Source organism: Falco biarmicus, chromosome 3 (assembly GCF_023638135.1).
Source record: "Falco biarmicus isolate bFalBia1 chromosome 3, bFalBia1.pri, whole genome shotgun sequence".
In the NCBI taxonomy this organism is placed as follows: Eukaryota; Metazoa; Chordata; class Aves; order Falconiformes; family Falconidae; genus Falco; species Falco biarmicus.
Window position 1 is genome coordinate 29035811 of NC_079290.1, and position 25575 is coordinate 29061385.

The 25575-nt window shown below is 36.3% G+C and overlaps 1 protein-coding gene across 6 annotated transcripts in view; it reads right to left on the reverse strand.

Moving 5' to 3' along the window:
- The window catches only part of VPS13B (vacuolar protein sorting 13 homolog B), a 477114-nt gene that overhangs the window by 145105 nt on the left and 306434 nt on the right, over positions 1-25575 (reverse strand). For all 6 annotated transcript variants that reach the window (XM_056333224.1, XM_056333225.1, XM_056333222.1 and 3 more), the window contains 3 exons: positions 20587-20790; positions 11721-11847; positions 9857-10000 (listed from right to left, as the gene is read on the reverse strand). In XM_056333224.1, the coding sequence (XP_056189199.1) occupies positions 9857-10000; positions 11721-11847; positions 20587-20790 (475 nt within the window). The remainder of the gene's footprint in view (positions 1-9856; positions 10001-11720; positions 11848-20586; positions 20791-25575) is intronic.

Here is a 25575-nt window from a genome sequence, read left to right on the forward strand (position 1 = left end):
AACCTGCTGGTTCTCTGAAGTTTATCCATAACTGAGGCTGCAGGGCCAATAAACAAATATGTCAGCAGTAGGCTCTCTTCTCACAAGTAATTATATTACTGACAAGTAATTATACAACTTGTGAGAAGTAATTACAAAATAATTGTAATTGTGAGAAATATTATTACAAGGTAATTCATTAACTATTGATAATTTTTCACTGTTTATCCGGGGAAAAATAAATTAGATAAAGCATAGAATAAAAATCCATATTTCTAAGTTACAGTGAAAATGTTTCAAATTTAACTCAAAACTGCAGAGTTTGTAACTGACAAAAAAATAACGAGCAAATAAAAAAAAACCCCACACACTGAAAATTGCTGGAAACAGGAATGGCTGTATTATTGCTAAAAAGATTAGTTTTGGAGGGGAGAGGAAAATAGGAGGAATAGCCATATTATCAGCTGACTGAGCTGAACTTCAAATGAAATTTTGAAATGTTGGGGTTTATTTTAATTTTTGACTATTTTAGACAGTGACTTAAGAGCAAGACCCATGTAAAGTCAGAATTGTATCAGGCAACAAGCTCATGACAGATAAGTGTGTCTCTGATTTCAAACCTGCTCCTCATTTTGATGGGTCTTCTTGTCAGACTTGGAATACTTTATACAGAGGGTATGATGTAAGATTCTGGCTTTAGGTAGCTGAGAGGAAAGTCTTTTCCGCAGAGAAACTATTCCCATCATTGGTAAGCAATGTGGTAGCTGAGAACAAGAGCTCAATGCAGTGTACGTGTCTAGTCAACTAAGTTTCTACTGGATAAGGAAGAAGGTCCTCACCTAGATGAGTAATTGACCAATTAGTATCAATTAATCAACTACGAGTAAGAGTACAAGGCCAGTTTAGTGATTCATGGTTATCACTGTACTCTCATAGTGATCTATGCCAGGGCTGATCACATTCAATATATTCATGAATGGAAAAAGGAATGAAGAGCAATGTGAGAAATTTTTCTACGTATATTAACTTATCAAGGGTAATAATGACAAGGGCCAACTGTGAAGAAACCAAACCCCTAGAATGCTGAATGACAGGGCAATAAAGTAGCAGATTAAATACAATACGGGTAAATGTAAAGTGATGCAAGCAGGAGGAAAAAAAACCCAACCAACTGAAAGGAATTTAAAACGATAGCCTCCAAGTCGACTATTGTCACCTAAAAAGAAGTTCTTAACCTTATTATACACAGTTCTGTGAAAGAGTCAGGTAGCAGGAGAAGGAAAAGGATCAGTAGCAGACATAGCCCCCCAATTCTCTTATCAAGAATTACAGGAAAGGGAGATGGAACAAAAGGGAGAACATCACTGTGATGATACATAAATCCATGCGTGACTGACTGTATCTTGAATACTGGGTGCAATTCTGCTCTGGACCATGCCTCACTTACTCCTCAAAAATGAGCACTGTAAAACTGAAAAAGAGCCAGAACACTAACAAAAACAACTAATGGAACAGAACAGTTTATAGGTAACAATCCTAGTTAAAAAAATATCCTAGGATTCTTCAACTTGGAAGAAAAGACACAATGAAAACACAGTATGATCCAAGCATGTAAGATAAAACGTCCCAGAGATGGTGACTAAAAATATATTTTTTTCCCTAAGATAACTTGATTCAAGTATAAGTAAATAAACAAATAAACAAACAAAAGGTGGTGGTATTCCCACTGCATATAGTCAGCCATGGAAGTCCTTTCCACAGTTTATTGCAGATGATGAAAATTTAGATGAGTTTCAACGGCAACTGAACAAATCCATGAGAAAAAAAACCACTGAAGACTGTCACGTATATAGATATCACCACTATCTCTGCAAGTGCCTGAGCTGCAAATACTACATTACAGCTGCAAAAATATTGTAGGGGTGCACAATGATATCTGTTCTTATATTGTTTCCAAGTCATATGCTAATGTAAGACTAAATAAATGAGCCTCAGTTCAAGCCACTATGGCAATTACTGTATCACGTGCCTTAAATATCAACTATATTTACCTAGTCATGTCAATCATATTTGTCTAGTAATGGGTGTGAAATCTTCGTATTAAGTCCTTTTTACATTCTGTGCAGTAAGTTAAAAATACTGATGAATTTGTTGCAGGAAATATTCATGAAAATGTAAGGTACTTACAAAAACAAGAAGACCAAGCTAGAAATTTATAGTGGTGCTTTCTACACTTAAACAAAAAAACCCAAGCCCCAGGATATTATGGTACAAAAGGAGTAAGTATGCCATCTTTTTCAAAAGATGACCCAGGAAAAACCCAACAGATTTTGAACAAAAGAAATCTGCCAGTGAAACTATAAGGTAACAAAGAAAATCTTCAGATCTGGTTCTTTTAAATTCAGGAAAAAAAACTGGAGACGGTATCATGATATTACGAAGGATTTTTGTTTCTGTGTGAGAAACAGGACAAGTCTTCAAATAATTTCAGAAGACAAAACCACATTTATCCTTGCTTTTATCACTTGATTTCTAAACCAGAGCAACTCTGCAGAATGAAAAGACTGGAGGACTGCATATGAATATCCTGAGTCAGGTCAAGATTACTGGAAGTTAAGACACTTAATGTGTGGATTTCTGAAACAAAGTAGACTGTAGGAGACAGAGAAGAAACAGAGGAGTCAGGAGACTGACAGAAGGAAAGAATGTTATATTAGCTTTATGACTCAAGAGTGGGTTTTTTTCTGTGGGATACTGGACAGAATACATACATAGATCAAAGAGCATCCCCATCTCTGGCTTTCTTAATAATGTGGTTCATCCCTGCCCCCTTTAAATATGTTTTTTATTTTGTTAAAAAGTATAAATATGTAAACTAGTTTGAAAACACTGGTTTCAAAAATAGCCATGTGTAATTCTTTATATATGGTTATTTTTAAAGCAGACTTAATATGATGATTACTTGATATTAATGAAAACCAAAACTATTTACTGTTGGTAAATCCACATGCCCTAGGCAGTCTTAATACACTGAAGTTCCGCCTTTTATCTTTTTATCTAATAAAAAGAGATTTACCTGCTTAATGATTTTTAGGCTTCAGAGAATGGAGTTCACTAATTTTTTGCCATTTTAACAAAGTGTGGCTTATTTTTTGAAATCCAAGGCAGATGAATAGAATTTACTGAACTTAAAATCACACAAATTCGGAAACAATAGGGGGCTGTTATGATTACTTAGAGAAAATAACATTAGAACCACTTAAATCATAAAACCACATCAGGTACTCTTCTGATACGAAAAAAATCAGTGAAATGATGCCACCTCAACATCTTTTTGTCATGTCCCTTGGCAATGTTCTACACCAAATAAGATTTTCCCCACATCCAAACTTGAATAATGTCTTCTTTCATTTCAATTATATAACTCTTTGTATATCTCTATAATTCTTTATACAACTCTATACGATTCTCTCTCATCCTTGATGTTTGCACTTCTTAAATATTTGTGGCTTCACAGCTCCAAAACATTAATCTTGCCGCCAAGGTGTACGCATTTGACTCTTGTGATCCATTCCCTGCCCCATAAATCATACCCAGAATACCAAAATATTTCGTTGTCTTTCTTTGGAATACTGGTTAGCTTCAAAGGGCTGCTTGCTGGAAGAGCTGTCATCAGCCCACACAGCTGCGACCCTTGAGTGCTCACCTTGCTGGACAAAGAATCAGCAGGGAGGCCTACAGAAAGAGTGCTAGAGAGAAGCAGAAAAAGAGATGAGCTTTATATATTCACCTATTTCACTCGGACATTTACTGAAGCAGTAGAAACTATTTGCTCTGAAAAAATGCAAAGCATTGCAAAGTATCAAAGAAGATGAACACAGCTAAGTGACAAAACTAAGATGAATAAAGCAAAGCCTGACTAATGTGCTTTGCCCTTTGTTGGAATCCACAAAGCAGATACCTATCAGATTACCTTCTATAATAAAATGGCTGGATCTGTGGACTAGGGTAGAGCTGCGGATGTCATTTAGCTCAGCTTCAGCAAGGCTTTTAACACTTCCACAATATTCTTGTATCTAAGTCTGGACATTACAGTCTGGATGGGTTAACTACCCAATGGATATAAAACTAGTTGAAAGACTGAGCTCAGAGAGTATTGATTAATGGGAAGCAGTGAATATATGCACGGGCAGTGCTGCTATCCACATGGACCTAGACAGGTAGATGAATGCATCAAACAGGAACCTTAGGATGTTAAATGATGACAAATGTGAAGTCCTGTATGTAGGAAGGAGGATTCTCAGCAATGACGCAAGCTGGTTACAAAGCAGTCCCGGTGGACAGAAGCCAGTGATGGGTCTGGGCAGCAAAGGTGGCCAGCAGCATCTTGGACCTTATTGGCAGAAGCATGGTCAGTAGACTGAGGGAAGTGATTACTGCCTTGATTACTCAGCACTTGTGAGATGACATAGGGAATATTGTGTCCACTTTTGGTTCTCACAGGACAAGAAAAAAATATCAACTGAGTTCAACAAAGGGCACTGATATGGTTGCAAGATTAAGACAGCAACATCAGAAGATGATAAAAAGTTTAATCAGACAGCACCCATGGGCATGTATACAACTACCTGATTGCAACCCATAGAGAAGACAGTGCCAGACTTTTCTCAGAGGTGCCTGGTAATAGGATGACAGGCAATGGACACAAGTGTGAACACAAGAAACTCCAATTAGATATTAGGATTTTTAAGATTTTTTTTTTTTTAAAAAAAAAAACATTTGGGTGGTCAAGTAGGCTGCCCAGAGAGGTTGTGTAATTTCTCTCTTTGGAGGTATTCAAGACTTGATTGAAGCCCTAGAGCAACCTGATCTAATTAGGCCTGCTGTAAGCAGAGGCCTGGACTGTATGAACTCTGTAGGTTCCTTCCAATGTAAATTATTCCATGATTCTATCCTACCTTAAGCTTTGTATGCTAAAACCAATTCAACTGTAACTATATACATATGCATAACTGTATTTGGACAGACTTTAAGAGGAAACAAATACAAGATGAATATACAATTCATCACTACTGACTTTTCCTTTAAGTAAGGCCTCATACTGTAAAAACAGCTTCCTGAAAACAGGTGAAACACCACATGTTTAAATGTGGTTGAACAGCTTGCCTGCAAGAAAGATACACAATCTAGATTATTATCTTAATCAGTAATAGTGGAAGTACCTAAAGGAAAGTGAAACAGACTCATTGCCTTTAGTCACTGTCATATGAAATTCTATCCATAACCTGAGTTCCCATCCAACTTTTCTTTTGCCTCCCAGCCTTAGTGCTCAAAAGTCCCTTCAGAACTTAAATTTCCCTAAACCTTTTCACTACGTCTGAACGATGTAGTCTATATGCTGGATTGTTTTTTCTTTAAAGAGGCGAAATGGACACCTTCAGAAACAAGAGGTTTTTGCCACTTTCAGTAGTCAGTGGTCAGAGTTGTAAAAATTCAAATGCATTCCTAAAAGTTCTTTCAATATCTCATCTGCAGTGTCTTTAAAGTGGCACCAATGCCTAACAGACAGGTGAAGAACTTACCATTTGTGCCCTCTTCCTATTTTAAGCAACTCTTGAACCCTACAGCTTCTGTTACAGTTCATTTTTCAGTACATAACTACATTTTTTTGACAGATACTCAACAAAATCTTTGACAAGAATGTATCTCAATTTTTTCATTATTCTATAAGAAGGAATAACTATCAATAAAACCAAACTTCACTTACAGTCAGTTATCTCAAGAAATTCAATGCATTCCTTTATCCCTGTTCCTATTCAGAGAATGCCTGTGTGCACTGTTTTTACATACTTTTGTTTACTGTGTGGTTACTCATTCATTCATGAGTCCCTGAAGAGAAGCATTGTATGTTTATAGGTTCTGAATACCCTTGAAAATAACTGAACAAGTACTTAATACAAACAATAGTGTAAATTAATGTACAAATAACAAAATAATATTTATTAAAAAATGCTCTATTCCTTTCAATTAAAAAAAAATAATCACAGCCATGCTATCTTGGGGCAGGTCTGGAAGACAGGTTTCATATATTCTGATTTGGAAATGCAAACTGTCTTGGCTTCTCCATTTCATTTTGTACTTTCCCGTGGGGAATATAGTTTCTTTTTTTTTTATTTCCTACTCTTCTGCTAATCATGCTTAAGCATCTAATAGAAATACTGGTGAAAATCCTCAAATGCTATCAAATAAGAAGCTCTAAGTCTGCAAAGCAAATAGGCACTGTGGGGAAAAAGAGATCTTAAATCTACTTTCTATAAATCATCTTGCTGGATAAGACTGTGTTGAAAGTAAATGCAAGAGGAACACTGCAGCAGAAGATACAGAGCACAGATTCTGTGTATCACTATGACCTGCATAACAGCCTAGGTAATTTGCAATATGTTAGGAAAGCCTTTGAAGGCTTCCTAACTTCCATTTTTCTCTTAAAATATCAGACAGAACACATCCAAAGGTGTTTGAGGAACTGGCTAGTGCCACTGCTGGGATTCTCCTTATTGTGTGAACAGACATGTTGTCTGTGAGTCTTTAATATCTGGAAAACAGTAAATATCATGACCATCTTCAAAAAAAGCAAGGATGAGAATACAAGGAACTTCTTGATAGACAGCCTCATTGTAGTCTCTAGGAAGGTGGCAGAACCCATTTTCACATTTGAAGCGAATTCCAGGCATTTGAAGGCTAAAAAAGTTTCTGGAAACAAACAACATGGATTTACCAAACGGCAAATTCTGCCTTACCACAATCTGGTTGCCTCCTATGATGAGATGATTGATTCTGTGGATAGAGAATTGGATGACCTCTGCTTTGACCTTCAGAAAGTTTAGACAGATTTTTCCACTGCAGACTTGTGTCCGAACGATTACGTGTGAACTGAATGCATGGACTGAAGATGGGTAAAACCCACGCTGGACCACTAAAATCAGAGAGTAATGGCCACTGTTCCAAAGTGTAGCTGAACTCTAGTTACACAGTGACATTCCTCAAGGTCTGATCATGTTTAATGTCTTTATTAAAGACCTGGGCAATGATACAAAACCTACCCAAAGAAATAGGTGATGCCAGACTGAGGGGAGCTGATACATTGAGGGGTTGTTGGGTTGCCATTCAAAGGGACATTGACAAAATGGGAGAATGGTTTAACAGAAACCTCATGAAGGTTAAAGTTTAACGCAAAGTCCTGCACATGAGATAGAAAAATCCCGAACTAAATACAGGCTGGAGGCCAACTGCTACAGAGTAACTTTGCAGAAAAGAACCCAAGGGTCCTGGTGGACAACAAATTGAACAAGTGATAGCTGCACGCCCCTGTAGGGTTGAAGTCTAAGTAGTTACTGGGCAGCATTTGGGCACTGTTAGTACCAGCATAGCCAGCAGATTAGAAGCGAGATAATTTCCTTTTATTAGATACTTGTGTGTCCACATCTAGAATACGCTCTAGCTCTGAGCTCAAGAGTAGAAAAAATATTGACAAAACTGAGTGTGCAGAGGATCATCAAAAGAGTTCACAGGTTTTATGATTTATGACAATTTATGAGGAGGGTGACAGCACTAGGTTTGTTCAGATAGAAAAAAGAGACCGCTAAGGATGGTGGTAGGGTTTCAAAATGCTGTTTCCAGTTACCTAAAGCAGGGTTATGAAGAAGATTAAGTCAGACTGTTCTTGGAGATGTATAGTGAAATGCTAAAAGGCAATGGTTAAAAGTTCTACTAAATAAAATTCTGAATTAATATAAAGACAAAAATTTGCCAAAGCAAGGCTTGTTATCAAAGGACAATTACCCAGAGTGGTAGTGCAACCTCCTTCCCTAAAGATAAAGATTTGACTGAACAGTGTGCTGAAAAACCTGACCCAACTTTGACAGCAGTGTTCTTTTCAGCAAAAGAATGGCTTCCAGAGGTGTCTTCCAAACTAAATTATGCTTTGATTCTTTCAATGAAATTAGCAGGTGTGAAGCTGCCACGTACAGGCTTCAGGCTTCATTCATTGAGATGAAAACAGAAGCATCAATCAGTGTATTACGTTTCTCTCTGTTGACTAAAGGAGAAACATGAGGTTAATAATAAATGTGCATATATTAGAGGGTGGGTTGACTTCATACAGGCACAGGAGATTACAGAACACTGAAGAAAGAACTGGACAAAAAGTAACCAGCTATTGGCTTCTACATTTTCAGTAAATCAAGATATAGTTCTACAGCTTAAAGAGAAGGCAAACATAACCTTGAACCAGAAATTACTCCATTACTCATCACAGGAGATCTCAATAATGCAAGGGAGATACCAATGAAGAACAAATAGGTATCTTGGGATGCAATCAACAAAAAGCTTTCTGAAATGATGTAGTAAATTACTTTTAAGTTTGTACAGTCCACATGCAGCACTTCCGCACAGTGCCAACTCAAAATTAAAATACTTGGCACCCATTCAAATCTCCTGATTCTATCCATTCCACTGACAACGGGAAAACAGTGCTCCATAAGTGCTCCACAAATTATTTATTGAAGATATTCCCATACTTATTTATTTATATTTCATCTCCAAAAGAAGCCCTGGGTCTGCAAAGTATCCAAAGAAAAGAAAGATACACTGCATTTCTTTTCAACATCTTCCGTGTTTCAGCATGGTAATGAAACGACGCCCTTAATTTGTCTCTATCCTTGGGAAGGGATAAAGGAGTTGGGGGTGATGTGATCCCTAGATTAGCAGATACAAACAAATTCTGTTGGGTTTTTTTTTTTTTTTTTTACAGGGTGAGCAGAAAGGAATATAAGTAGTTTGGCTGTTCTAGAGCATTCCTCACTTGCATCCAGATTCACATGCATGCTGAATCTGTGAGATCCAGGAAAGGAAGGGAAACAGTTTCTTCAGATTAGCCAGATTCTGTGAAAGGAATAGTTGATTGTGACTTGCTCTTTCACTTTTTGCCTAACTCTTTTTCTTACTTATGAAGATTTCTCAATAGGTCCAATAGCCATTCTAGTGGAATTAGTGCCTTGTCACACAATAGCTGCTACTGTGTTAAAGATGCTGTCAGCCTTACTAGATTCCTGGTTCTGAAGATAAGAAATACATATTTTGTTCTTAGGGAAAATTTTTCACTTTCTTTCCCCCTACCTTTTTTTGTAACAGCTCAGCAGTTTAATAATTTAAATTTACAAGTCTGTCACAGTCAGTGACTAGCCTTCAATGTAAACTGAGCTATCAACTTCCAAAAATAAAGAATGACACAGTCAAGAGATAGTTGCTGAACACTGTAAGATCACAGAAAAAATATGAGATTAATTGTTCAGAAGATGAAGGACCTTTGATGATGTACCTATCATCATTCTTACTGAAGAAATATGAGAATATTCGGAGGTGGATTGAATCTTATGGAATTGAGTGAAGACAGTTAATGTGAGTAATGTTCACCAGGCACAGAGAAAGTGTTTACTGGCTTTAGTGAAGCATAGCGTAGTATGTGAACTCAAAAAAGATGCCAAAGCTTCAATGAAAGGTAAAGTCAAATGGCAAAACCACCTCAAAAAACTACTTCAAAACTGATTTACTTCATCGTTTACGTAAGATAAATCTCCTTGTACATATGATTGTTGCAGAACCACTTTAATCTAATTTACTGAAAAATAATCTTGTTAAAATAACACTAATCCTATTGTTAGAGCAACACTAGAATGCATTTTAAAGCTAACCTACCAAACAATAATAAAACATGTATTTAATTTACCTATATAATTTTGTCTAAACGATACAAACCCATGATCAGAGCTATGGTACACTAAAAAAAACCCAAACAGCTGCACACCAAGCAAAAACCTACCTCGGTAGTGCTACTGGAAGGTTCCAGTCCAACCATATTGGCTTGTACCAGCTGCTGAAGAAGTTGTACTTGAGCTACATTGAGAAAGAAATCCAAGTTTGTTGTCACATTCACCTCCAAAGAATGACCACATACCAAGATTTCCTGTGGAGAAATTAAGGGAAAATACTAGATAACAGCTACTGGGGAAATAATTTTTAGCTTCTATATAACTGTATTGTGATTCTCTGCTGTAGTCAATGCTTCAACATCGTATATAGTATTAATTCAGTCTTTTTGGGAGAAAGTGGTGTATCAGGCTTCTAAACAAGGATGTGGCTTATTCTTTCATTTACTTTCAACAGCATAATTACTAATACAAATTTTGCAAGAAAAGCATCTCCTGAGTGAGGTCTTGTTTCTATCTCTTGGTAGTATCAAACAGTGGACTGTTAGATTTATATATTTTTTTAATTTCCTTGGCAATTACTCCAATTCTTTCCTTCCAAGAAAAGGATGTACTTTTTTTTTTTTTTTTTTTTTTTTTTTTTTTTTGTTAAACGTAAACTCTGCTTGACTTACAATGAAACCATGTATTGGAACTCACTGATAACCAACTTAATTGATTTCTCTTTGCCTGTAAAGCATTGTTAATACCTTGGCAAAGCTGGGTGGATGGCCACTGTTTTACTGGTGTTATCTAGGACAGAATTACTTGTTGGCAAGCAATAAAGAGATGAAAAAAAATAATGCAGTAAATTTGCTTAATAATTAAAAGTACTGCCCCTTCTCATGAGAAGGTTGCACAACATTCAAGCTCTTCATAGTCTAAACTAGACCTCTCCCTTCATCAGGGAATGTCATCCATGGAACATGTACAGAAAACACTGACATTTTTGAACAGAAGCATTAGTAAAGCTCAGAGGTTGTGTGGGGTTTTTTTTGGTTTGTTTTTGTTTTTGTTTTAATTTAATAACTTCTACGCATCTTAGCCACCTACTAAGCTTTCTGTCTTTTATACATTAAAAAATTTTCCATCTGCCCTTGTGATGATCTTTTACACAAAATATGAAGTTGTCAATTTTTTCTTTCTATACCCATTAGCTATTTTTTTCCAACAATATACACCTACTGCACATCGCAATGCAACACATACCTAATAACCATTCACACTCCTGTATCAGTTTTGCTCTTCCCAGAAGGTAGCCATTATAAGAAATACTCCTTGTGAGCTGAAAAAAACCTTTCTGATATTTCTCCCACATAAAATGTTTTAAATTCTTGAGCTACAAACTAATGCCAAAAAGGAAGCCAATACGTTTTCTGTGTAAATGCTTCACAGACCAATCATTAACAGACTGCTAAAAGTGATTGTTAAATCTGGAGTACCTTGAAGTACTCACAGTAATGGTTTGGGAATGGATGCTCTGTGGCATTCTGTGGCTTGAAAATCTTGCTAAAAGAACCCAGTTCAATTTTCCTCTTATAGATAGTGTATAGATTGCTTTTTCAGGCTTTATGAGAAGCTTGTGAATACAATGTTTTGTAACGCTGTACTATAGCACCTCTTCTCAACACCTTTCCATCACAAATCTTTTAAAAATATTGCTGGAAATCATTAAAGGATTCCCATTTTCTGAATTGCAAACAGGCTTATCTACCTCTGGACAGGCTGCCTTTAATATCAAATACTATACACAAATGCTTTCTCCAGCAGAGGAAGAACATTTCACTAGTGACTAAAACATTTATTTATTTTTTCTTTTCAGTTGGCGATCTTTGTATTTGGAAACACAACTGGACATTTCAACTGGTGGAAGAGTAAAATATTAAGATTATCCACATATTAAAAGTTATGCTATGTGTGTTCACATTTTATACTAACCTCTGGGTGTAAATTCTCTGTAGTGTCAATTTTTGTAAAAATAATTGCAGGAGCTGCAGTTATTCGAACTGTGAAATCAGTTAAAATTGGAGTTAAAATTGCTCTCCTTTCCTGTTGCCTCCTTATGCTAAAAAAAAAAAAAAAAAAAAAAAAAGAAAAGAAAAGAAAAGATGAGATGACATTATAAATTGTTGAGGTACAAAAAATTCTCATATTCTTCTCTACATCCAGCATGTAGCATAAAACTGCTTCAATACCAGTTTGGCATTTCATTGCTAACTCAATAAGCATGAAATATCATCATTATAAATCATGTTAATTCCAATCCTGATGGCAGATTTTTTCTTTCATTTCACAGAAAATGTATGTCTAAATATTTGACTTCAACCCATCTTCAGGTAGATAAGTTGGCCATTTGACATTGCTGCTTCTACTGTTTAACAAACTATACAAAATCATTTGAGCAAAGAAAAAAAACTTTATTATCGGTATTTTTCAAACTTGCCCTTCACCTTATGAATAGCTGCCCTGAAGCTTGCATAATATTTGAATTAATGCATTGAAACTCTGTGGTGAAAAAATTCTGCACACAACATAACTGACACAAAAATCAAAGACATGGAAAATTAAAGAGCAAATCTCATGAAGCTCTAGGGATTGCACATTAACTTTATAATAACTATTGTCAGTGATGTTTAAAATGCCTTGAAAATGGAGTAATGTCAGTCTTCCTCCACTGCTTCTGTCACTGGTTGTTCCTAGTTGGTACCTTTCCATCTAAATATCAGTGTTTGCTTGCCAAGAATATTTGTGCCATTAAACTTGATAATTACATTTGTTTTCCATCTGAGTGTTTTGTTTTTTGTGTTTTATTTTTTTCCTTTAACCAAATACTAAGCCTAGAGGCACAACTATTATAGATGGATCACTAATAGCTTATGACAACACATTCCAAATAGCCAGAATCCTCTGGGTCAGGTCAAATAAACTATTGCCACAAAATGCCATCTAAGAACCTCTGATCGGGGCGGGGGGGGGGGGGGGGGGGGGGGAAGTAATTAGATCAAGATGGTGTTCAGCCCCTAAAAGAGGATACAGTTCAAATTCCTGGGAGAACTCTTCCATCCAGATAGTTTGTTAATAATTCCTTTTTCCTGTCATCATTTATAGAAATGCTAAATACCTGCATTTCACGAAGGAGAACTCTAAAAATTATCAAAAAGTTATTGGTCCAAGGTAAATTTTCCTGTGCTTACAAAATACAAATTTATCAACTGTGAAAAAATGCACGTTAAAAGTATACACTAAATTATGCAAATATCATGATATAAAAAAAAAAAAAAAAGACCAAACTATACTGCCATACAGAAGAAGAAAGCAGATCTATGCAGAACTCTACAGATATATCTGCATGTCTGTTAGGTAACCCTGTATTACCTTTATCTCACCATCTCAAGTAACAGAGATGCAGCAGTTTGGACATGAGCATAAATCACACAAGTGAGCCAGACGCATGAACTATGCAATTAGACAATTAGTCCTTACCATCAGCTACAATTATCCATGTTAATGTCATTAAACACTATAGTTATATGCCTGCCTATGCAGAAACCTCTGGACTGCATGTGGAATAGGTAATTAAATCTCTTGATTCAGGAATGGGTATCTATATACATAGCCTAGCAAAGGTAATGGTTCTGAAACTGATTCTGTTGAAAAACAGATCTTAAATGTGATGGTTTGTAGGCCAAGAGTTAGGCTGAAAAGAAATCAAATAGATAACATGACTGTAATTCAGTCAGCTTCAAAAGAGTCAAAATCCATAGATGACAACTTACTGCTTAAACTATTTCAATTTTGATGCTTCAAATTCTACTAAAAATTTGCTTGTGTCCTCAAAACATGTTAAAAGCATGGCGATCTATAAGGGAATATAAACTGTCAGATGACAGTAGGCCTTAAAGCTTTTAAATTTATTTAGGGCAAGAGTATACGGAAGTTAACAGCAGATGCCACAGAGCACAGAGCTACTATTTACTGAGCTCAACTCTAAAAAACTTATGCTTCAGCTGACCTTTACAAACACTGCTGAGCAGGCTGCACATTACCATAAGCAGTATGCGGTATGCTTAAGAGCAAGCCAATTAATGAGTGTTAGAACTACCATCTTACATTAAAAGCTCTAACATTTTGGTCAGCTGTAGCTCCACTGGTATCTAATGATGACTTTTAGAGCAAGACTAGTCTAATTAGATCCACAAACCAGAAAGCAGTGGTTAGCATACATCTTCAACTAAGAAAAGGGTGTTAGATTTTGCCAGTTCTACAAATGCTTCTCTCGCTGCCATCACCTTCATTTTAAATTTAAACCAGATGACTTCCTACCCAATTCCTACTTCCCCTTCTCAACAGGATGAGACAGAAATGCCTTTGCTTTTGAGAAGAATGAAAGACCTAAGTAGCAGAACAATACTATGAAAGAACACACAGCTATACATTAGAAAACTTCCAGCTGAAGGGGCATAAAAATGCTAGGAAGTATGATTTCAATACATGAAAGAGCTGTAAAAGCAAGTTACTTGTTGAACCTCAAACCCACAACTGGCTCTCTGCAATCATTGTTCAAATTATTTTTCAGCTCTTACATATTCCCATTTCTTCATTTTCAAATGCTATTCTAGTAGATACCTAGTACATCACATCTTAGAGTACTTTTTTTGGTAATATACATTGCTGATTTTTTTTAATCTTTTTTTTTAAAAAAGCATCCTTACACGATATCCCTGTCCTGCTCTACTTAGTACTTTCCATATTTCTAGTTGGTGAATGTGAAGCCCAGCCAAATCAAGTATTAGCAAAATAATTGTAAGTACAAACAGAAGGCAAACAGAGCACAGTAAATAATGAAGGGAGAGGATATGAGAAAGAGCACAAAAGGAACAAAGAAACAAATTCCACGTTGAATTATTAAGTCTTCCACACTGCACCTAAGTGCAGCGTTAACTTAACACAGGTGTACGCCACATGAGCTTATGAAAAAACTTGATTGTGAAGAGCGTAATGATGGCTCTATGTCTGCAGCACATTCATTCCATGGTTCATTTATGCATCTGTTATATATTTGTCTTGGAAAAAAAGGAAAAGCTAGTACTTTTAGAGATGTTAAAGCAGTTGATCATCTACACTTAAAAGTACAGCACATTTGAAAGACCATATGCTAATACAAAGCAACAAGGCAGCAAAGCAGTTGTGATAAAGCCTGGAGGTGCCTTTTACTCAGTGCTGAATTTGGGCTGTATCTACACGATAATATGAACTCTGGTTATGGACCATGTATCCACACTGTAAAAGCACAGAACAAAAATGGTCTCTGTCCTCAAAGGCTTACAATGTAAGTATAAGAAAAACCACACCTGCAGACCAAGAAGTAAGAGAGAACAACTAACAGCCCCATCAATAATGATATCTGTACAGTGGCAACCTGAAAGCTGTCTTATGAGTTTTTATATTACAGTATAACAGGAAAAAAAAATATTGAAGGATTTGGAAGACGACATTGCAATAACTTTGTGAATGATCACAGGAAATGTCTTTATAACATACAGGTTAGCCTAAGAGTGAGCAAGAAAGCACTTTGACAATTAAATGCGGCAGCCCTGGTAACTGGTACAATGAGGTCTGATGAGCAGTGAGCGTGGATGTGTCAAAATAAATGAAAAACGACATGTAAAGGGAAAGGGATAGACATAGGAGTCTGGAAGTACCTTGAAAGCAAAGACATATCTAATGGATAATATGACAAAAAATGTTGTTGGGAAAAAAAGAGAAAAAAAATGTGAAGAACAGTATTTTGTAATCAAAGCAACAATACTTGATTACATCAAATCAAATCATCAGTATCTGATTACATCCATTCAGAAGCAGCTGAACTTATACAAGGAGGAAGGACTGCCAAAGAGATGATGCTGCACTAATTAAGGAGGTGTGATGATGTTAGACTGGATAAGCTGTGAAAATGCACAAGGAGGACTGCAATTTGGCCTTCTTATATGGAAAAAACTAATTGAAACAAACAGAAAATACTGGCCAGTAAAGCTAAACATAACTTAGATGTGAAACTTGGAAATGTTCCCCTTATAGTATTTTTCTTCATAATACCATACTGAATCTAGAGCCCTTATATACTTAAAAAATACATAGGTCAGGGAGAAACTCATATACATTCAATACATGAATGACAATCAAAGAGTTTACGTATGCAGTTTATGTATGCCATGTAAGTTTACTCTCTACAAAGAGATGAATCCTCACAAAGAATTCTGCAAATTGCAAAAGCAAAAACCCCCATGTATTAGCACAGAATAGGCCATGTAATCAAACAGTTTCTCTAGTAGTGTGAGGCATGCAAACCCGAAGATGTTATGTTGGTTAGCATGCTACCTTAGGACTTAGGAAAGATTTTTCTCTTGCAGGTTTCCCTTTCCCATGTAGTTATAAAATCAGTTAATCCCTGATGCAAAAATGTATTGGGATAACTACTAATGACATCATCATGCCTCAGATCTCCATCTCCCAGTGGACAGAAGAGTTCACATCCTTTTAGCTCTCTGAGGTATTGCAAAGACACATCAAGAGACAGTGAAAGAGCATAGCAACATTTTTAGGGCTATCTAATAATGAAAATTAGACAACAAACAAACCTACACCATCTGGCCATACAGAATTACTATTGTTATATAATTATGCCTCACTAAAGCTAATTTTCATCTTATTAAGACTGCCGTGCAACATTTCTTTGCAGTGGATTAGTAAAGAAAATAACATACTCCATCATACTGAGTAAGGCTTTGTACAAGTACACAGTATGAATACAAGCACGACTAAAATACAGGACTGAATACAAATGTATTGCATTTTATTCCAAAAGATTCATAGGGAATGCCCCTACTTCCCTATATATCAATCTACAGATCACTTTTTTCTGGTCTTCCTTATTAAAACTGGGCAAGCTGGACGAAAATGAAAACTATTCAAAGAAAAATCTGCAGGAAACCTTTCTGAGGATCCTTGCAAAGCAAGAGTGGTATTTTGTTCAGTTTCGTACAACAGATCATTGGCTCCCTGGTGTATTCAATGAGAGTTGCAGAGAGCTGTTCCAGATGGTGGTATGCCAAGGACAAAACTGTAATGCAGTATATTGCCACACTCAATTCATTACCACACAGAGAAGTAATGCTTTTAAGCTCAATTAGTTTTTTTTTTTTTAAAAAAAAAAAACCCCAGAGTTTATTCAGGCTGCAGGAAGCAGAAGTTGCTGCTGGGAGCTGTAGAAGGACTGCACAGGGACGGGGGCGAGGCCTCAAGAGAGGATATATTTCTTTATTTCCTTCAGGGCTGTTGTTTTTTCCATTGAGAGGAGGGAGAGGGAGGAGGAGATCTGCAAGCTGAAAAAGCAGTTTTCAATCAAGAAAACTTCTTTTGGTTAAGTACTCCCAGTTCCCCACATGCTGTTTGGTAAAGGGAATAAATGTGGACAGGTTTCATTTGTACATAACCTTATTAGAACTGTCTGACTGTTTCCAGTATTCTTTTTATATATTACACCATCAGGGAGCTTTTTATAACATCTACAGTGAAGTATAAACATTTCATAATGGGAAGAGTTATGAGCCCTGATCCTCAGCACAGCACAGCATTTGGATGGTTTTTTTGAGAGATGGCACCCACCCTACTGGAGTGCTCCAATTCCCCCATTCTGCTTGGGATGACCTGCAAGGCACAGGAGGCATCAAACCGGCACTTCACAATAGTCCATCTTGAAGAGTTTTACACTAGACACCTTGAAATATTAAATAATTAGTGTCAAAGCAAGACTGCTTGCTTTCCAAAATACAGTGGAAAAGAGTAAGAAAAATATTCAGACCCATGAGAAATACTGAACTCCAGAAAACGTGGTGAGAAATTTTGAAGGATTTACTTTCTGTGTAGAGAGTTAAAGCTTTTAGATGACAAATTACGTCAAAAGCTTTCAAGTATTTGTTTGTACAGTATCCATAGGTCTTATATTTACAGTGATTTGAGTTTGATGCTGATTTTTAAAACAAGACCAAATTTCCACTCAGTCAACTAAATTACAATATAATCTACTCCAGAATTTTTATAGCTTCAGTTTATTTTTTAAAAAATATAGCAATGTTTTTAGAAATGGGAATGGAAAATGAATGGCTGGTATCTATGCTGAAGTTTCCTGTAAAGTATGTATGAAATATTTGGATATAGGTTGGATTCCATACTGTACCACATATCACCTAAGAATTAAAAAATTAGGAGAAATCTCCAAATAGAATCTTAAAACCCAGTGAAACTAATAAACCATAGCACTGGGTCTAAACCATAAGTAAAAACAAACATTAGTATATTAAAACCAAACAAAGAAATTAATCCTAAAATAACTCAGTAAAAAAAAAATCATTATGTTCCAGGTTAAACATGTCTAAGAATTAAAAAAGAAAACAGTGTCACAACTAGGTCAAAGAATAAAGCTTCTGTGGTAGTTGCAGGAAATCTTAAGATAAACTTCGCCCTGAAAACACTAAGCACCATGTAAAACACCATGCAGCCACCCTCTTGATGCATGCTGGAAATATCTCAGTGGATGGCAGAGTTCAATGCAGGTTCTTCCACTTCTCAGCCCACCATTTCCACAGATCATAAAATAAATTCGGATGCGGCAAGACAGACTGCCAACTAAAAAGCAAAATGGCAAACATCCTGTAAAAAAAACTGTAGTAAACTTGTAAAATTGTAAGTCAAAAGGACAAGAAAACACTCATACCAACTTTCTCTTTAAACAAATTCAAGCTGGAATTAAAATACTGTATTGCTTACCAGAAAGGAAAAGCTAATGCACTTAATTACAACTGATATAAATTAAAACCCAAGCAGAAGATTCACTCAAAAGCAATTTCAAAATATATATGTTTATTTGTCAAATATATTCTAATAATATTCTGCTGAAGGAAGAATGTCCAAGCAGGGGGGGCCCAGAGAGAGACAGAGAGAGAGATAACTCCGATTATCTGTACTAGCTGCTTCCCTTATTATCTTAATCGCTTTTCAGGAATCCCACCAAATTTCCTACCCAAACCTATAACCATAAAGCTCAGACCAAAGCGTGCTACCAATATGGTTTCAGTCGCCAATGGGCATGAAGAAGAAAGCCAGTTCCTCAGTGGCTGGTTTTGCTGTTTAGCTTTATTTGCAAATTGGCCAGAAGTCCTTTGGAAATTAATGTCATCTTATCTTTCAAGAAATGCCAGCAGCCCTACATTGTCTTGTAAGAAAGAACTTCATGGGCAACTTGCCCAACATCAAGGCCCAAGTAGAAGGTCATACACATTTTTTCAAGGCTAAGAATGTAAAAGAAAAATTGTCTATGGAATTATTAGTTCAAAAAAGAAATAAATCATTAAAAGACAGGAAAGGACTGGTACTACTTATAAATGAGGAACAGATACTACTACTGTGTTCAGATTTTTATCAGTACTCCTGTCACTTCTTACTTTGGTTAGATCAGCTTTTCCTGCCCTCTGTTTTTCAATGATAAACTGGAATTTATTCTTGATCACGTTTTTCCTGCACACACTCATCCAGAGAGCTTATTTGCTCTCATGATTTCTCATCAATACTTCACTTAACAAAGCTCAGTCTGCATGCCATCCTCACATAGCTTCTTTTTGTACAGCTTGCCTGACTTTCAGAAAAATCTCTGAGTGTCTTCTCATCTTCCTTTTTTTTTTTTTAAATTAAACCAGCAATATTTCACTACTTTCGTTATGACTCTCCCTGTTTTTCCATATCACTTTTAGAAACTCATCCCTCAATTCAGATAGGAAGGAATCTTATCTCAAGGACCATAAAATTATGCATGCATTTCATAAAAAATTGGATTGTTTTTACATGAATTAGACATAAAGGAATCTTAAATGAAAATAAATAAATAGACGTGCGGACAGGCATCTTTCTAGCAGAGATGATTCTAAATCCACTAAATGACTTTTGAAAGCTTGCTCTTGACCATCAGACCTTATTCCTGTGAGTTTGAAAAAGAGAACTTTGCTACACAGCCTAGAAAAATTCAGTTTTAAACCACCTGTATGAATTTTAACTATATTAAAACAAAAATAAAAATGTCAAGTTTTCAGAAATTGCCAATAAACCTCCTCTATTTTATATCGGAAAACCTTAACATTCAGAACACCATGAAAGTGCATGCATGCTTTATCTTACAACCATGTTTAACTAGAGGGCAGGGTTTTGCCTGCACATATCGTACAATACACAATAAGGGAGACTCAGCTGAAATATCTCATTCTCAAAATTCATCTGGTTTTAGTTACAGAAGTGCAAAAAACAGTTCAGAACCAATAGGAAATGTTCTCTAACTTAGAAATGTCTAAAGTGGTGTTAGTCAAGCTTTGTAAAAATACAAACAAAAGAATTAAAAAAACCACCCAACACCCAAAAACACAACAAAAAACAAACCAACCCTCCAAACCATCCCATTGCTTGTAGACAGACAAGCTGAAGTTGCAGCCCCAGAGTTATTTTTACAGCCATACAGCAAGCCACTCTGAAGAGAGCTTATAATGGAAACAAAGGCACACAGTAACTAGACAGCAACTACAGTGTAACAATAATAGTAATATACATTTCAAATGTATAATCCAGAACTCTGTGGAAATGGGCATGTAATGTAAAGCAAAACCAATACAGAATTGTTTGATTCAGATATACCGCAAATGATATCTGCGGTGTTTGTGCTACGTATATCTAGAAAAGAATAAGTTAAAGGAAAACTTCCTACCTACTGGCCATGTTCCATTCAAGTGCTGGATTTTGAGAATTTCTTTCACTCTCTGTCAAAACCCCTCCTTTTCCATTTTCCTTCTCTGGTTTCAACTGATTCCAATGAGCAGTACCAATGTTTATAGATTGAAGATCTATTTGATATTGTCTGTCTTCAACCTCTGATCCAGGGTCTCGAAGTATTCCTAGATTCAGTGCTCTCCTGTAATGCCAAAGGGAAAAAAAAAAAAAATCAGCCGCAAAGGTCAAAGTCAGACCAATCAGATATACATTGACATACAAAATTAAGAAAATTAAGATAGCAATTTTGCCATTCTTGATTACTTCTAAGAATTATTTTAAGCCCACATATTTGTAAGTATCCAACTGCCTCTCTCCTATGGAATTCAATAGAAGATATATAAATAAATATATGCCAAAATTTAGCCAGATCCATCAAAATCAATATGAGATCAATCCATTGACTTCACTGCCTTTTCAATCACATCCATATGAGCACCCTTATGGGGTAGCAGGACTAATTCATATATACTGAACAGATAAAGGATGCCGCGTTCAAGTGCTCAAAAAGAACAGCTACATATCAGTATTATGAAGAAATTTATTGTGCGACAACTGTTTCACTGTTAAAATTTATCGAAAATTAAAAATTAAATAAAAAGTTCCAAAATGAGGGAAAAACATCTCAATCTTTTTAAGATGGAATTTCAGTACTGTGCTTTGTTATTTGAATTCTTCTGACAAGTGAGGAAAAAAAGCATTTTTGAGTGAACCGTTTTACTTACACATCCTGCTAAATTCTGCTAAGCTTGGGAAACAGTGCAGTGACATCCAATTTCAACAAACCATTCAAGAGCTATTGGATGAGTGGAGGCTGCTGAGACCATTAGGTTTTACTGGTGACCAGTATCAGAGGAGTCTCCTACTACCACTTGTCTTCTGCTAATAAGCACTAGTAAATCTTCCACAAAATTATCTTGCCCTTTCTACACTGGGAACAAGATAGCGTGCACAAACAATATGTGCACTGCTTATTTGATATTATAATAAAAATGCACAATTGCACTTATCATTGTTTTTCAAAATAAGCCAGTAAAGGGAGGATGGGGACCTTAAATATTATTTTTTTTTGCTTTCAATCTGTGATCACATCGAATTGTAGTCTATCTTTATTGATTTCATACATTGAGTTGAAGCTTAAGCTTCTTATTTGCATATGCCATCCAATCTACTGTTCCATTTTAGGTTGTTGTCTTATACTGGAGTCATTATTCAGTATACAACTGCTGTCTGCACAGAGAACTTAATTCTGCAGTTTGTTTAATCATTAAAGCTAATAATTCAAAAATAAGGATTAAAGCGGCACATCTCAACCTGAGATGCATGCACTGCATGCAATATATAAGTATAGGTATGCAACATATAAAGTATGTAACCATCTTAAAAGTGCAATTCCAGTGCTGCCCAAATCCAAACACAGCTGAAACTGCTAATACCATTGCCATTGTCACCAATGGAGTATGCTAGCAATTAAGAAAATTAAGTAATTAATCATATCTACCCACAGAGGCATGTAAATGGCAGGAAAGCCATTTTGATGAAGGCAACTGCCCAGTGAGACAGTATGATGGCACTGTTCAGAAGCCCTGTAATTTTCTCAAATGCTTAGCAGAAATACACTGAAAAACTGTTATGTCAGTAGTGGTATTTCAAAATTAAATGTGGTTTCTTAAAACTCAAGAATGTGTTTGTCAACTTTATACACAGAGAGATCTAACCACAGCAACTGTGTCTTTTATTATTCTTTCTAGGCATTATTTCATCAATATGAATGCAGTTCTGGTGTTTTGTTGGGGTTTTTTTCCTGTATTTTTTTTTCTTTTTTTTAAATTTAAAAAACCACAGTAGATTATTCTATGACCCAGTGTCTATTTACATACTTTGTCTAATGCAAATAAATATTGGAATATGTTTTGTGAAATATTACTGAAAATAAAGCACCAAATTTTGTATTATATGAAATCCACATTAGTATATAAAATACAAAGTATTACACTAATTTCACCTGCATAATGGATTCTCTCGTGCACTTCACAGTAAAGAATATTTTTCATTTGATCTTTTATGAGCAGCTTGATAATTCGCATCAAGTTGCATATAGCACTATATTCCTTAGGCTCATTCAGCACAACCATGACCTTATGAACTAAATTCCTAGAGCAAAATGTGACTGTATTATACCAATCTGAAACTTCCTGTTGTGGCAATGGCTTTCTTCCCCTGATGAATCTGCTTATTTAAATGCAAAACCCAATGAAATCACTCTCTGGCATACATTTTTAGGTGCAGCAAAATATGCAGACATACTATTCAGACCAAGGTACTAGTGCGTTGCATTGCTGGTATAAGATTTGTATATTGGATCTTTTTTTATTTGATCCAATTAATTTTGTAAAATCTCAAGGACTGGATAATGTTTGTACTGCTTTGGGATATCACAGCCGAACACTTTCACGCTGATATAAAAACTGCATGTTCATTCTGTTTCTACTGTTAACAAGCTCCTACATATAATACAAAACTCTTCCTCTGATCCTTTAGACACACCTTTAAAATCGAAGCAAATAAATCATGTTTCTATAATTACCCATTTCAAGAAACACAGATTCTACACATACATGCAAAATATGAAGATTAGTTATTAATGCCTTGATGTTTCAACTAAGCTGGTTATTACTTTCAGAAAATATATCCTGCCAGATTTATACAAAGATCAAAATATAGCCTTTTCCCAAATAAATTATATACACAGAGGCATTTACATAAGCACTCATTTCTGGTTTTCCATATAAACTATTTTCTTAAGTGCATACCCATTTGTTAGTTGTATACTTCCTAGAAGGATGAGAATAAGTTAAACTGTGGCAAAATTGGCCTAATCTTAAGCATACATGCTATGTACGAACTGTGCAGCCTTTTCAGTTCTGCAGCTTTCAAAATCCTTGTAGCAAGTAACATCAGAGAAACAGAGTAAGCCAAATTCATGATTTCTGTACCTGTAGCATAAAAGCTGTTTAACCAGCTGAAATGTACTGTAGAAGTTATGATTTTAATTGCTTCCCCTTTCTGAAAACAACTTCACTATCCCATCTGAACCCTTTGGCAGGTGGTGTAGAATACAACGGTTGGCCAATAATACAGTAAGATCATAAAGAACCAAAGAAGACCATAAGCATGTAACAGGAAACACAGCTTTAATGTTTTTCTTTTTTTAAATTGACTTAGCCTGGCTCAGGCTTTTTACGTGCTTATATAAGACACAGGTCATGTTGAACCAGTTACTACATGCTGCTGAATACGCATAATTTTGAGACCCACTGTAAAGACGTTGTATCTATTCACTTATAGCTCACCCAAGACCTACAAAAAACATGACAAAAAAATAGCATTTAAATACTATACATTATGTAATGATTAAGAGATATTCACAGACTTTACACACAACAGCAGTTTCAGTTAGCATTTACTAGATCTCTGTGTGCACTCACTTCCCCTCTCAAGTACAGAGATAACAAACCTATCCAGATTCCAGTTATTAAAGGTTTTGTCTGGTGTAAAGGATTCTTCCTCTTCCTAATTCAAAAAGGAAACAGACCTTGGATCAATATAAACAGTCTACAAGAGCAAACCCAGTGGCACCATGTTGGCCCAGGATATAGATAGAAGAGGCCTGTCCAAGAGGACCACGTTCTCTTTTGCTTAAGCTTGTGGGGTCCCAGCCCAAATGTAGCATGAAAAACCATCACTGTGAAAGAGACATGACTGAACAAGTGCAGAAATCACAACAATATTTATCAATGACCTAATGCTCCATAACTGCATTTTCCCCAATTAATTTCAATGAAGTTTCCTAACGTATTCTCCTCAACAACACCATCAAATGTGTTATATCAAACACGGGAAACTGCAACAACTGTTCCTTACAGAAGCAATCCACCACAGCTCCATTTGGAGTGAGATGCTGTAGATGTTAAGAAGGGCACAGAAGAAAAATGTGGTAAACCTAGAGCATCTATGGCAGGGGTCCCCAAACTTTTTAACCAGGGGGCCGGCGTGCGGATGAAGTGGCAGGCAGTCATCTGTGGCTGCTTGGTTTCCCCCCACAACCCCCGGCGAGGGGGGCGGGGGGGTCTGTAAATACTGGGGGCCAGATCGAGGACCCTGGGGGGCCATATCCAGCCTGCGGGCCGTAGTTTGAGGACCCCTGATCTATGGTAACAATACTGGCCTTTGATAATGCTGAGTTGCTGTAGAGTAAAACCCCAGAGAGGAATCAGCCTTCCAAAGAAAGGCAACTAACACTCGAACCACTGGGAGAGAAACAGAACCTCCCCACCATCACAGAACATACACAGACATCAGACATGATCTTAGAACAGGAATAAAAAACATCCTGTAGCATCACAGCTCATGATGGAAGACTTGGATTTGCCCAAGTCTGGAGAGATTAAAAACATCTATTTGTGAGGAACACCAAAAGGAAGCTCTGTATCTTCCCCCAAGGGTAACCTCAGCTTTGCTTCCCCAGTCTGCCATCTGTCCATAAGGAGACTTACTTGTGGTTTAACCAACAGTGGTTTATGACTGCCAAGATGTTAGAAGCAGTTTATTTTAGTCTCGGTCAGTACAGCAGGCTCTCAAATGCGGTCAGCAGTAAACTCTTAATTCTCACTGTTTCTGCCTCTTTTCCCCAGGAACTATGCCACATACAATTGGCTTTGTTGGCAGCTGTTCCTTCTCCCCCTCTCCAGCTCAGCCTCAGAACTCAACTACTGTCCACATCCACGCTTGCCGGCAGCATACTCTGAATTGGATACCAGCAAATTTTTATTAAATACAAGTATAAACTGCGTACAGTAGGGCTCCCTTGTTTAACGCTTTACTGATTAGCAAGTGATACTATTTTGTTTGTATGTCTATACTCATG